Here is a 12,755-nt window from a genome sequence, read left to right as displayed (position 1 = left end):
TGACATTAAATCATAAAGTATTAATGGATTTTCTTTACTTTCAAAATTATTCATGTCAGGTATTCCCTCTACAAAATGTGTTTTTCCATTTGCATCTAATTTTGGTATTACTGCACCATTACACCAAACAATATTAAATTTTATACTTATTATTTAATCAAGTTCATTAAGTAAACGATTTACTAAACAAGTTTTACCAGCCCTTAAAGAACAAGCAATTAAAAGAAAGGGATGTTGAATCTTTAACATCTTGTACTGAAATGATGCAAAGAATGGAGCATTTGCTTTGCATACACATCCAGAGAGAAAAGAAATAAAGAGTTTTCTAAACAAGAACCGGTTAAATAATCACAGGGTTATAAGGATATTAAAGATTGAAATCACTAATTTAAACAATGAGTATGCTATGCATACGATCCAATAAATAATTGACAACGCCTTTCCACAGGAAAGGGCAGTATAAACAATTAACACCGAGTATGCATTCCATACGATACAACAAAAAAGAAAGAAATAAGGAATAAATTAAAAATAAATTAACAATAAATTAATAAATTAAAAAAGAAAAAAGGGACATTAATACAAGTCACAAATACTCATTCATGGGCCTATAACCGTAAGGTACACTTGCACGTTTTCGTATAGGTCCATCGTCAGTCACGTCAAGTTCGTCAATACGTTTTCGTTTTTTGTTGACCTCACGGTGTGTCTTTGTCTCTCTACAGCTAAAGATACGGAACCCTGGTCTACCCAGGATGCTATTTGGATTTTCTATTACAATGGGCTCTAATTGTCCTGACACAAATTTATATAAACGCTCAATTTTAATTTTCTGAGAGGTCCTATCCTTTAGTGTTATCCCCTAAATTTTGAATATATGCCGCACGTTCCCTTGGGAATTTGTTAGCCTCAAAGCGTAGTGTTTGGCCCCTAAACCGATAAAGGTTGTAAACCCCCAACTTTCTGGAATTTTATTTGTCAGATAACCCAAATAGTTTCCGAGCGGTAACAAAGGTTCCTCATCTCTTTTCTGTAGGTACATGATGCCTTCAGTGTGACAGTAGATTGCTCGGTCTGGTCCTATAGTCGTCAGTAGTTCGTACAGTTTAAGTCTAGTCCACGAAGTAATAATTGAGGCTGTAAAACTCTAACGGTACATTATCAGTTTCAATGTCTTTGTGCGTGACAATGAGATGATCATCATCAATTGAGACCTCACTTTCAATTTCATATATTGCAGTGGTTAAATACCTAAGAAATGTGACCTCATCACTAGCGATTTCATTCTGGACATATTTGTGCGTTACCCCACTTTCCATATTATGAATTGAGGTATAGTTTCACACATTGCCTCAATCCTGGGTCCATCCTAAAGTTGTCATAATTTAATCGTATGCATTCATGGGCGTAATATTTTTCCATATATTTTTGTTTGTCTTCTTTAGTAGTACAGTAAGCAGAAAAACCATAGCCTGCTTATTCTCAAGGAAGGAATTCACGTAAGTCCCGAAGACCACCTGAATTCCCCTCTCCAGGAGCTAGGAGTCCAAAATTAGCATATCTCACCTATATCGATTATTTTGTAACCTTTTTGAATAGCAAGGCTTAACTCTGGAGTACAAAATGTTCCTGTGAGAGCACACTCAGCATCACTATGAGTACAATCGTTAGAGGTTTCCTCTTCCATCCATGTGCGGCAGACAGAAGACTAATCGACCGCCCGCAACGTATGGTGAGATCGAAAAATAGAAATCTTTTCTATGCAAGATGTTGCATTTCACTATACCGTGAATACTTCCCACACCTGGAAAGTCCGGCCCAGTATGAATCTTAGGTGATTTAATCGACATAGGTTTACGTGCCATCACCCATGGGTATAGACTTCTTACATCAGCATAGGCGATTTGCTCATCACAATTGACGTAGGAACGAAAGAATTCGGTGCGACCACCGTTGTAACAGTTCTTAGGAATAAGAAAATCAGGCAAATTAGTACAACGTTTATGAACAAATTTTGGTACTTCCTTATCGATTTACCTTATTGTCCCAAGAAGATTCCCATATTTCGTATAGTTTTACACCTATAATTTTCAGATACATACGACGCAGTTTGGTTTGCTCATTTCGTTTCTCCATCGTATTTTACGAGTCTTGAGCTACGTGGAAAATGGCGTCACGGTTAAAAGGGAAACAAAGCCTAAAGGTATGGAAAAACACCCATAAATATCGGAGGCACCATTGAGTTTTTCGTGCCATCCATCGACTTTGTACTTACCAATACACTTTTCCCCACCTCTCCTAGCTTGTTGGATTTCTATCCCTAAATAGTCTTCCATATACATAAACCATTGCATAGCGTTAGTACTATACTTGGTTTTATGATGAAAACCCAACGCGTGAATTACAGGATTAATATTCTCTGGTAGTGAAGATACGCTATGTCCGCATCGCAAGTCTTGCAATGGTAGATGAAGTGATGAAACATTGCAAACCTTCCGTTTTCTCTTGATTATATCGGAAAATTTAATGACCGCTTTTGTTAGAATTCTAACGTCATTTTCATAATAAGCCCGTATTTCCTTATGCGGGTTAAACTTCTCGCCACTTACCGCACGTTCTTGGTGCCAGGCTTCCAGTTGTTTTCTTTCTTCCGTTCTTCTCGCCTCAGGGTCATAGTACAAAAGCGGAGGATAAAGACCGACATAATTTTGATTCTCTTCTGTGTTAAACAAATAGGGGAAAAATCCCTTCTTTAAATTTTGACTACGGTTTAAAGTTTTCACTAATTTGGATAATTTAACGCCAAGGAAAAGGAAAGACTCACGGAAGAAGATACGATTACCTATAGTGATATTAAAAATCTTCTGACCCTGAATAAGAACACTAGGAATGATAGGTTGGTCTTCTATTAGAGTTCTAAGGCAGAAGATTCCATCGTAGGGACTACTATTATAGACAATCGCTATTATCTTGTGAAAGACAGGACATTCTACTATCACATGGTTAATAAAGGCCGCCACCGTCTTAAAAGAAAATTAACTATTTCCAACTTTATTACTGCACGTTTTAGAAGGGTCATCGATAAATTTCTCTATACGGGCGTGACAAACATGGTGCCAACAGACCAGTACAACTTCGTCTTCCCTTTCACCGTGCTCATTCGTTGCCTTCAACATAGTCTCTACATCATAGATAATGTACATAAACCTTTTCCTATTAACAGGTCGCTGTCTCTGAACAAAACTTATCATTTATATCAACAAGTGCACAACACGTCGAAATGAAATGTTCATCACACATGTGTTCGGATTTTCGATACATGTTATCAAACATGATATTACAATCGCTGCAGACCTTTACATTATAACATACAGATCTAACCGCTTTATTACGCTTCACATGATTCTCAAAACATACACCCTCAGCAAATTCTCTATTGCATGCATTGCGTTTAATTTTTTTCTCAGTACAATCGAGTTCATGTGTGTCTTTGCAAAAAGAACATCGAGTTTTGCACTTGTGTTTACGTGACCTTTCATCATAACCTTCCAAACAATAATAACAACACATCCGTTTACTGAGAAAGCTTGTAATATTCCGAATGGGCTCGAAATGACCAACAGCGTTGCCTCCTTGATAGTGGATAAAGATTTTATTTTGTGCCGGTTCTCCCGGGTAAAGAACTATATATTCCCGGTTATTTTTTCGTGCTCATCATAAATCACAATTTGATACTTTCCTTTCAAATATGATTGGAAAGCATCAACATCTGAAAAGTCACATCCTCTGCCATCTTGCAGAGAACTTCTGCTCTAAGAAGCCATGTAACCTGGTCCCTTGTTCTTAAATTACACAAACTTTGTGCATTTAACGTATGTTTGGTTATCCAATATACAATTGCCACGGGAAGACAGTAAATATTCTTATTTTCAATGCGTATTAAACGCTTTTCCAAATGGTCTTGATATTTTGAATATTTGACAACTTCACTCGTTGTAGTATTTCTTCCCTGGCCATGCATAGTTTCGGGTATGTGGAATCGAAATAGTACTTCTTGCCCCAAAAGAGACACCTCATTCGGATTTAGTACACGTTCGATTGACGTGAGGACTGTCCTAGCAAGAAAGTGCCCTTTCTTCTCCACGGGACATACACTGGTTTATTGTTGGTACTGTTGCTACTATCTATGTATAGCCCAATGTAGTCCGAGGAACGTGCATTGGAGATCGCATGTTCGAACGCAAAATCATTTAAAGGTTCGATATTAATATTCCTTTCATCATCCACAGCTCTAACGGCAATTTCATGTCCCGTAAGGAGAAACTTACGAAACCTTTTTCTGCTTTCTCTAACAACTTCGAACTTACTATTTCTTTGATTTTCCCCTTCATTGTTATTATCAATACTACTACAACTTGTACTACCAGTGTTAGCACTACAAGTCGTACCACTTGTACTATTATTGTTGATGTTGCTATGTCCAACCATTGCTGGAATACTAGCATGTGACGGGTCAGGCTCAGGAGAGAAAAACATTTCGTTCCCATAGTCATGATTATCCAGTACACAATGTTGAGGAAGAATGTATACAAGATTCTCTCCCTGGACCTGTTGTTTGGGTATATCCATAGCGTTGCCCTCATTTTGAACCAACCTCCTCATTTCTTCAACTGGTACTTCATAAAAATTTAGATTGCCAATCCCATCTATTCCATCTAAGAAATCTAAAACTTCATCGCTTAATTGATTTATATTATTATTATGAGTCAAGTTATGATTTCCTTGAGGGGTCAAGACAATGGTATTATTTTCAGATGGAATTAAGCATGGTTCCGAAACAAACCGCGTGCCGAAATCAGAAAAGTTCGATAACTTTGTATCTTTTATTCTATTCACCTGACTTTCCCCCACAAGATACTGTAATAAATACATAAGTTTCCGCTGAGCAAGATCATAACATTCATACGAGTAGTATGTACGGAAAGACCCATACACAAACAAGTCTCTACATCAGCATTCGATACACAGTGCTGCAAGGGTAATATGTCATTACCTTAAAAGTCACGAAGGGCGCGTAGGAGTACATCGCATCTCTCCGACCCCCGATGTCCCAAGTGCTGCATCTCCATGATACATTTACAGGTACTGAAGACCCTGAGGGTGTCCTTGAAACGGCACACCAACTCCTAGAGGTAAATTTCTTCTAACATATTAATTTCCTCGCTTGGGCAGAAGAAATCGATCTGACGGAAATAAAACAGCTAATTTGAGTTATCAAGTTCACTTTTAATATATCACTTTAATAGAAAAGAGAGACCAATCAATTATTTTCAAGCTTCAGTTAAATTATTATATATAAAAGAGAAATTTATCACTTTTTCAAGCTATAGTTAAATTATAATGATATGCAAAAGAAAAAGCAATCACTTATTTCCAAGTTATGCTTAAATAATGATTTGTAAAAGAAAGCAATCTGCTTAATTGATGAAGAGGAATGTGTAAATATTGACTTTATATCTAGTTGTAAACTATTATTTTTTTAAATATTTATAAAAAATAGTCTCTCTCTCTCTGGTCATTAATAATGGTTAAGAGCAACTCAAGAACAAATAGAATATATATTATTTCTTTTTGAAAAATCAGTAAGTATAAGAAATATATAAGATACATACCTCTGAAGCCTTAGTTGATTTTAATAATCTCTCAAAAAAGAAGAAAAATGTCAACTCTGCTTCGTAGTAAAACGGCTGAACAAAATGGATGGCTCTCCTTAGTGCTGTTACCAACACTTCTGGTTCAGCAAGATTTCGTTGTCTGTAATATAATAGGATTCAATGAATATCTTGAAAATCCTATATACTTTATTTAGTACTATTAAAAATATTCTATGTACTTTAATTAGAAATACGCTTAGCAGGCAATAGAACTCTTCTTCGATCTTTTACGTACGCTGACGTGAAAGGAAATGATCCATGCATACGCCAAATGCACGTTATATCATATCCTATCATGTATTGCGCCAAAACTACTACCAGTGACACCTACAGGCAGGATTCTAAATTAGAGTGTAGTTGACCGGAGACTATTCTTCAGTGCATACATATATGCGCAATTGTCCCGTATAATTCTATATTTTGAGGTGAGTATAGTGTTTGTATTTGAAGGGTAAGGGGGAAAAGAAGGAATATCACAAAACTGCATTTTCGAGAAAACTGCGATTTAATATTGAAAACCGCGTCAAAAGAATAGGGTTAGTTACATCTTTTGCCCCTTTTTACATGCACGTTTTCACATCTACGTATGCATGGCATATACAGTCAAATAGTACCAAGAGTCGCCAACAGATAGGACAAAGCACCCGAAAAAGCACATACATGGACATTCCGTGTCTTTCCCCTTACCCTTCATATGTTTTCTTTGTATGGTAAAGCCCTACCACATATTCGCTATTTCATTCTTAATGTGAGGCACTAAATATTACAAACAGAAGCAAAACATGTCTTCCATGCCTTAGGTTTTCCCTCACTCACAAGATTCAGACATTTCCAATACTACCATAAATATGCATATATGCTCTGGGGATCTTATTATAAAGTGAAACTATTGGGGATCAATACAAGTATGAGAAAACTTAATATTAAGTTGTACTATTTGGGTGAATAGGGGCATAAAGTCCGATCTTACAATAAACAAAAATATTTAGTTGGGGGACCCCAACTCGCATCATTTGCTGGGATAACTCCCTCTCGCAGTATTGCAATAAAGGTTTCGTTTGTAAACCTATTACCAAAAAAGATGGAGTAAATAGCAGTCAACGATGGAAAAGTCATGGGGAAATTTACTGTTAACACACGAGTAAAACCGCCTCTCTCAGCGAGACACTTCTGTGTGCGATAACTTCTTGTGTTTTCTCTCATACCTAACAACATTTCATATGTTTAAAATACTCAAGTCCGTAGTTCTTATATTTTCAAAGGGGTTCTCGCCCGTGCATGTCCAAAGACAAACAACCATAAAACATCTAACTTCAATTTTTCTCACCAAAATACGAACCAATATTTCTCACGCTCTGGAAAACAAGTCAACGTTCATTCCCCTTTTCGCGAAACTTGCGATGGCAATACTGTTTCCCACAAATCCAAAGGGGTCTATCGCTTCCATGATCAAAAATAAACGAACGTGTTTCTTTCTTTCGAGTCAAAGAGTTGGAAATTTAGTAGCAAAATACGGACCAATATTTCTCGTCTTGGAAAACAAGTGGCTATTCATTTCCTGCAAAACTTGCGATAACAATATTGTTACCCGCAATCCAAAGGGAGCTTAGCGCTTCCATGACCAAAAATAAACGAATGTGTTTCTTTCTTTCTTTTGAGTCTAACTGTAGAAAACTACCACAAATCTACAGGAATTTCTGCACATCTACGTAGGAAAAAGCAAACGCAATTTCTGCTATGATCAAATCTATCTCGGTAAAATTGCCCCACCGTAAATTGAAATCTCTTTATATCTACATCTTTCAGTATGGGAACACTTTTTTCGAACATTGTTTAGTAGCATAACAATTTAAAAATTGCTCATTGGGTAACTGCGAAAAAAAGCAAGCTAAATAATTATCAATCAGAGTAACAATGTTACCAAACGAATCAATTAAAAATAAAAATGTTGGGCAGTACGCAATTCTGTTTAATCTCGCGATCAGGAATACGTAAAATACATTCAGTTATAAAAATCACAAGTAACTCCAGTTGGTTCTGTTGTAAAGTATACACTATAAACTATGAACTCCATCATTGACGGCTCTTAACGGACATCGCCAAGCATTTCTATAAAAGCCTGACCTTCTTCGTAACTATTTGCATATTTCCGTCTAAATAAGACGCTACCTTGTTGAAATAGTATTATAGTGCTTTTAGGATCCCCACATAATCCTAGGTATAATACCACAAATCACTCTTCCCTTCTACCACCCCCAATGTTCCACATGTTTAGAAATAGCCAAATAAAAAATATGTTCACCCGTAAAAATAATAACAATAGTTTCGTCCTTCGATCTTTGTTGGTTAAGTTGCCCACGAAATGAGATAAAGACATAATTTTCAAACAGTTAGCTGCTTAAGTTGCTCACGAGGCGAGACAAACACGTAGTGTTCAAACAATATAAAGTTTTGGATTGCCTATATGAGACGAGACGAAACGAGAAAGACACGTACTCTTCAACAATAGTTTGGTTAGGCGTAAAACAATTTTCAATAACATTATGTTATTTACTCACTCACAAAATCTATACTCTGTGAACGTAATATTTCGCTTCATGAACAAATAAATACTCACAAAATTCATGAGGTAGCGCGGGCCCACTAGCACGCTCAACCTATCTACTCAGAAAGCAAATATCTTTCGTTCGTGGGGCACCCTGCTTTGGGGGTAGCTTTTCCCCGGTTTGAAAACACAATGGATCTGTGGCAGAGCACATATCGCTGGTGCTTGGTGGTTCATAGTTCGATTCTAGCTCCAGCCAATTATTTTCATAAGAAAGACAATGTGTCTCAATTTTCTAGGGGGTTGCCGCTTCAATCCTTGTGCAAATAAGTTTCTAGTGGTCAACACATTGGATTTCCTGGAGGTTCTCTTTTTCAATACAAATATAGTAAGGCAATATAATAATATTAATAATATAAAAACTTACTCTGTATTTGATGTCGTCACTTGAAGAATATAGACAAGAAGTAGAAGAGAAACACGATAAAAAACACAACCACGATGTAACAGTATACTAAATTTTTCAGATGGATGTGCTGTGGATTTATATATACAGTTTATTTATTAACATGAAAAGGTGTGGGATATACCATACATAGATTTGCATCTTTTATTTTCGTTTGTCCTTGTGGTAAATGCCGCTTGGTTTCTATTCTCTCAGTGTACAAAAAAGAAGGGATATTGCGTTTCCTGACATCTTGTATGATCTATAGTGATCAATTCAGAGAATACATTCAAAGGTAAGCAATTTTCTTCTTTTTCTATGGAACTAGATGGTTATTAAATATAAATTTCTTCAAATAATAACAATTTTATAAGACAGTTTAACAGTGTGCTTAAAAACACTCGTCCCAACAAATTTATTTGGTAGCACCCAGTATGTCTAAATTCGCGGCCTGCATAGCTTCCAGCAGAAGGCAAGTTGACGGGTTTAATAACACATGTCGCAGCACCAGGCATTCAAGCTAATAAGTACAAAGGGTAGCAAAATCCCATTCTAGAAAATTCCTTTTACGGGTTGTCTTCTCAAAGAGAGATACAGTAACAGGCGGCATGAATTGTAAGTTTTAAACTGTCGTAAATTTATTGACCCATACTTTCAGTAAAGGAATATGAAAACCGGTGTCAGTTCAAATTTATTGATTGGAACCTAAGCATCTAGTATTCTTGCCGAAAAGAAAATCATTGATCTAAATATAAAAAGACCTATGAGCCTTATAGTTCCATTCAACAAAACATGAAATGATCCGAAACACTGTTTATGAGCGCCAATTGGTCGCCCGAAAGGCAGGTGTTGAGGACTATTGCATTTATCCGGGTCATTCGCACTGAAAAGAGACAAAAGGTCCAATAAATTCAACCTTGTGCCACCCTTTCAGTTGTGTGCAGAGACAAAGCTAGTCACTCAGCGGGGGTGGGTGAGGAGTAAGATCATGCATTCATCCGGGCCGTTCACCTACGCACATAGTTTGTCAGCCAGTGGGAGAAGAGGAAGGGTGGAGGGAACTTCAACTCGTAGAAAGGCTTGACTCAGAAATGTTGTCAAACAGTGGGAAAAGAAGGAAAGAGAGGGAGAGAAAAATGCATTCATCTATTGGGAAGAGGAAATGTGGGCTCATCCAGCGGGATAGGGGGAGAGAAGGTGGGGTTTACCTGTCCACAAGACGAAACTGTAAGCATTGAGGGGAAAGAGGTAGGGAAGTTATTGATAACTGTCTACCTTAGTATTAGGTGATGAAGGGGGTGTGTCTATACTCCATTTGCCTTACCAATCAGACAGGATGGGTGGGCTCTCCATACAAAATCAGTTGAGAGACTGGGTTGCCAGTTCAAAGAAAGCAAGACCCGAAGACGGGTGTATGTGTCCACGTTTCTCCAATACTGCGTGAGTGTTTCGCAAGGAAAAAATGATAAAATCTAAATAAATAAATATTCATTCCTTCTTTGTGTTCCTTAAATAAATAATGTTTCAAAGGATGTGTAATCATATTAATTATTTTTAATTTAAGCATATTTTTTTACGAGTACGAGTAGTTTATAATGAGGTAAACAATTTTAATGAAACCGAATTAAATTACAAAGGATGACGTCATTTTGACGGATCGAATTTAATGGGATCATGAATTAAATTCTTGGTAAAAAAAAAAACTCGTGGAGCTAGGGCTCGCGTTTCAAGCCTTATAGTGGAGTTCTGATGATCTGAAACACATTTTAATTTTAATTTGATCATAATTTTTAAAATTTTGATTAAAGAATCGTCTAGGATCACGTTTCAAACAGCAAAAAAGCACATTCACTCTTCCAGAAACCCTTCTATCGACCTACCCAGGGCCTGTCCGGCCACATCTGACCCACTGACAAGAAATTACACAAAGCAATAAAGTAATTAACAGACAACAGCTCTATTCAGGTGTAGAATCTCGTCAATCCATACTCCTGAGAGGAATATTCGGAACCAGAGGAACGTGAATGGTTAATGACGAAAACTTCATAACGAGGAACTACCTAATTTATATGGTTTACCAAATATTGTTAGGGTCATCAAATCTAGGAAACTCAGGTGAGCAGGTCATCTAGCCAGAATGAAAGAAAGTAGAAACGCTCTCAAAGTCTTAACTGGAAGACCAACCGGAAAACGACCATTATAAAGATCTAGGCTTAGATAGGATACAATATTAAGATGAATCTCGCAGAAATAGGAATACAAAGTAGAAACTGGATCCAGGATAGAAGTCAGTCAAAAGCTTTCGTGAACGCGGCATTGCACCTCCGGGCTCCATAGGACATAGATATAACTTTCCTTTAGTTTTTTTGTTCTAACAAGTACTTCAAATAAACATAATTGTTTTCCTCTTAGCCGTTGTTCTTCTTGATAGGCATCAAATCAAACAAGAAGCCGTCCCATTTTTATGTCACCATTTATTTCTTTCGTCCTTATAAAAATATTGTGAAGTTTATAAGAGATGAACTTCTCGTTGATTGATATCAACCTTAGCGCAGTGATTGCTTCCTACGTTTCCAATAGTTTGTACACTTTGAAGTCTTTGCCCAAAGATTCAAAGTGTGATTCGATACGTGATTTTTAAGTGTGAGTATCAGAAATTCTTGCATCATTCGGAAAACACTAATATTCTACATTGTACATGATTTTGCCGAAATGAATCAACAAAATGCTTATTCATATTTGGCATTGATATAGTGTTCTCACTATGGAAATTGAGTCTTTCTTAAACATCAAACATTCTTAAAATGAGTCTTTCTTATTACGTGTGAATAGCTTGGGAGGTATCGCGTATTTTTCGAGATATGTGTATAAATTAATATGGAAATAATGTTGTTCTGGGATTGATTTATATGTTTCAATTTTTAAAATTTAATAACCTTCTACCTCTTCAGTGGTGTTGCCTACCACTTTCAATCGCATTCAATAAACTCGTATATTATATTTATAAATCTTCGACAGCAAAGACACATAATCGTGTGTTCCAAATTTCTGTTAAGAATCTAGTCTCCATTACGTTAAACATTTAGACTGCGAGATTTAAATCTAAACTAAATGTGTTGATAGACTACCAAATAAATATTCACTTACCAGAACAGGATCTTGTGATAGGGGAAAAGTTAACATTGCTAATCCTTTCTGTGTGATAACATCTGCCCATTGAGCCATTCTTATTCGTGAAGGGTTTTCAATCCAGACTTCAGATATCTGAAATAAATAGTAATATTTTCACTATTACTAGCTGAACCTGCGCTCTACACAGCGCATCTTTCACATATAAGCATGAGTCTCCTTGTCATTCCTCACATCTGTACATGTCCTTTTAAAGACACAAGTGAAAGACGTATTGATGATAAAAAAAAATCTAAGGAGTATCATAAAGGGGATGTTTTTTTCGATTATTTTTTCCCAATATCTCGCACCGTTTGCAAGATTTGAGCCTACTTCCGTTTGGAGTTTCTAATTCATGCACGACCAGAGTTTTCTTTCTTCTTGCATACAGTATGTAATAAGTAAATACATTACATACACAATTAATTATAATGTCAGTTATATATAATGTTCACTGGACAAAACACTCCAAAAATAAAGATTCATCTTAGACTGGAGAAATGGTTATCCTTCCTTTTTCATTATTATTTGGCCATGGAACAAACGCCTGATACATATACAACCCCTATATACAGCAATGTGGTATTGGAATGTTTAATGCGTAGGATGTGATGCTTTATTTTTATTTTTTAATTTCAACACTTTCAGTGTACCCGTAAAAATGTAATGAGGAAATAGTGGCCATGTGTTTTAAATATTCAATTAGAACTGGCCAGTCTATATGAAATTTGCATTCGATCAGTGAAAACGTCATCTTTCTCAAGCCTGTAGTTTCCGAGATCTCATTGTTGAAAGGATTGGCCACAAACATATAGTTTAAAAGGACTCCAAAGATGGCAGCCAAGTTCACTTGCATTGATTTTCGAGAAGGCTTATTAAAATA

The 12,755-nt window shown here is 36.4% G+C and overlaps 1 protein-coding gene across 2 annotated transcripts in view; it reads right to left on the bottom strand.

The window, feature by feature from the left end:
• The window catches only part of LOC145678425 (alpha-1-inhibitor 3-like), a 2,648,409-nt gene that overhangs the window by 2,397,540 nt on the left and 238,114 nt on the right, over positions 1-12,755 (bottom strand). For both annotated transcript variants that reach the window (XM_081748543.1, XM_081748544.1), the window contains exon 4: positions 11,852-11,968. In XM_081748543.1, coding sequence (XP_081604669.1) covers positions 11,852-11,968 — 117 coding nt within the window. The remainder of the gene's footprint in view (positions 1-11,851; positions 11,969-12,755) is intronic.

The sequence above is a fragment of the Thermobia domestica genome, chromosome 2 (assembly GCF_964235325.1).
Source record: "Thermobia domestica chromosome 2, izTheDome1.hap1.1, whole genome shotgun sequence".
Taxonomy (NCBI): Eukaryota; Metazoa; Arthropoda; class Insecta; order Zygentoma; family Lepismatidae; genus Thermobia; species Thermobia domestica.
Note: the sequence above shows the minus strand (reverse complement) of the source record. Positions and strands in the feature narration are given on the sequence as shown.